The sequence below is a fragment of the Myotis davidii genome, unplaced genomic scaffold, assembly GCF_000327345.1.
Source record: "Myotis davidii unplaced genomic scaffold, ASM32734v1 scaffold705, whole genome shotgun sequence".
Lineage (NCBI taxonomy): Eukaryota > Metazoa > Chordata > Mammalia > Chiroptera > Vespertilionidae > Myotis > Myotis davidii.
Window position 1 is genome coordinate 1,377,538 of NW_006296405.1, and position 319 is coordinate 1,377,856.

The following is a 319-nucleotide window of genomic DNA, read 5'->3' on the forward strand; positions in this document are numbered from 1 at the left end:
CGCTCCCCGCTCCCCACCCACACTGACCGATGGACACGAGCTTAATGTGCTCTCGCTCGAGGAACTCGAGGGCCACGGACACGTTCTCCAGCTTCATCTGGCGGAAGTTGGGGCGCGGGGGGAACTTGCGGTACATGCGCTTCTGGCTGAGCACCTCGAGCAGCGCGATGAGGCGCAGCCCGTCGCTGAGGTCGCGCTGCAGGTCGGTCAGGCGCTTGCCCACGCACTTGAGGTGCTCGTTGCACCAGCGCGTGAACGTGTTCTGCTGGATCTTCTTCCACGGCGCGTCCTCCGCCAGGTCCTTCTCCGTGGACGGCAT

The 319-nt window shown here is 65.2% G+C and overlaps 1 protein-coding gene across 2 annotated transcripts in view; it reads right to left on the reverse strand.

Annotated features, from left to right (window-relative positions):
- Positions 1–319, reverse strand: part of FLNC (filamin C) — a 27,485-nt gene extending 27,166 nt beyond the window's left edge. For both annotated transcript variants that reach the window (XM_006771392.2, XM_006771391.2), the window contains exon 1: positions 28–319. In XM_006771392.2, the coding sequence (XP_006771455.1) occupies positions 28–319 (292 nt within the window). The remainder of the gene's footprint in view (positions 1–27) is intronic.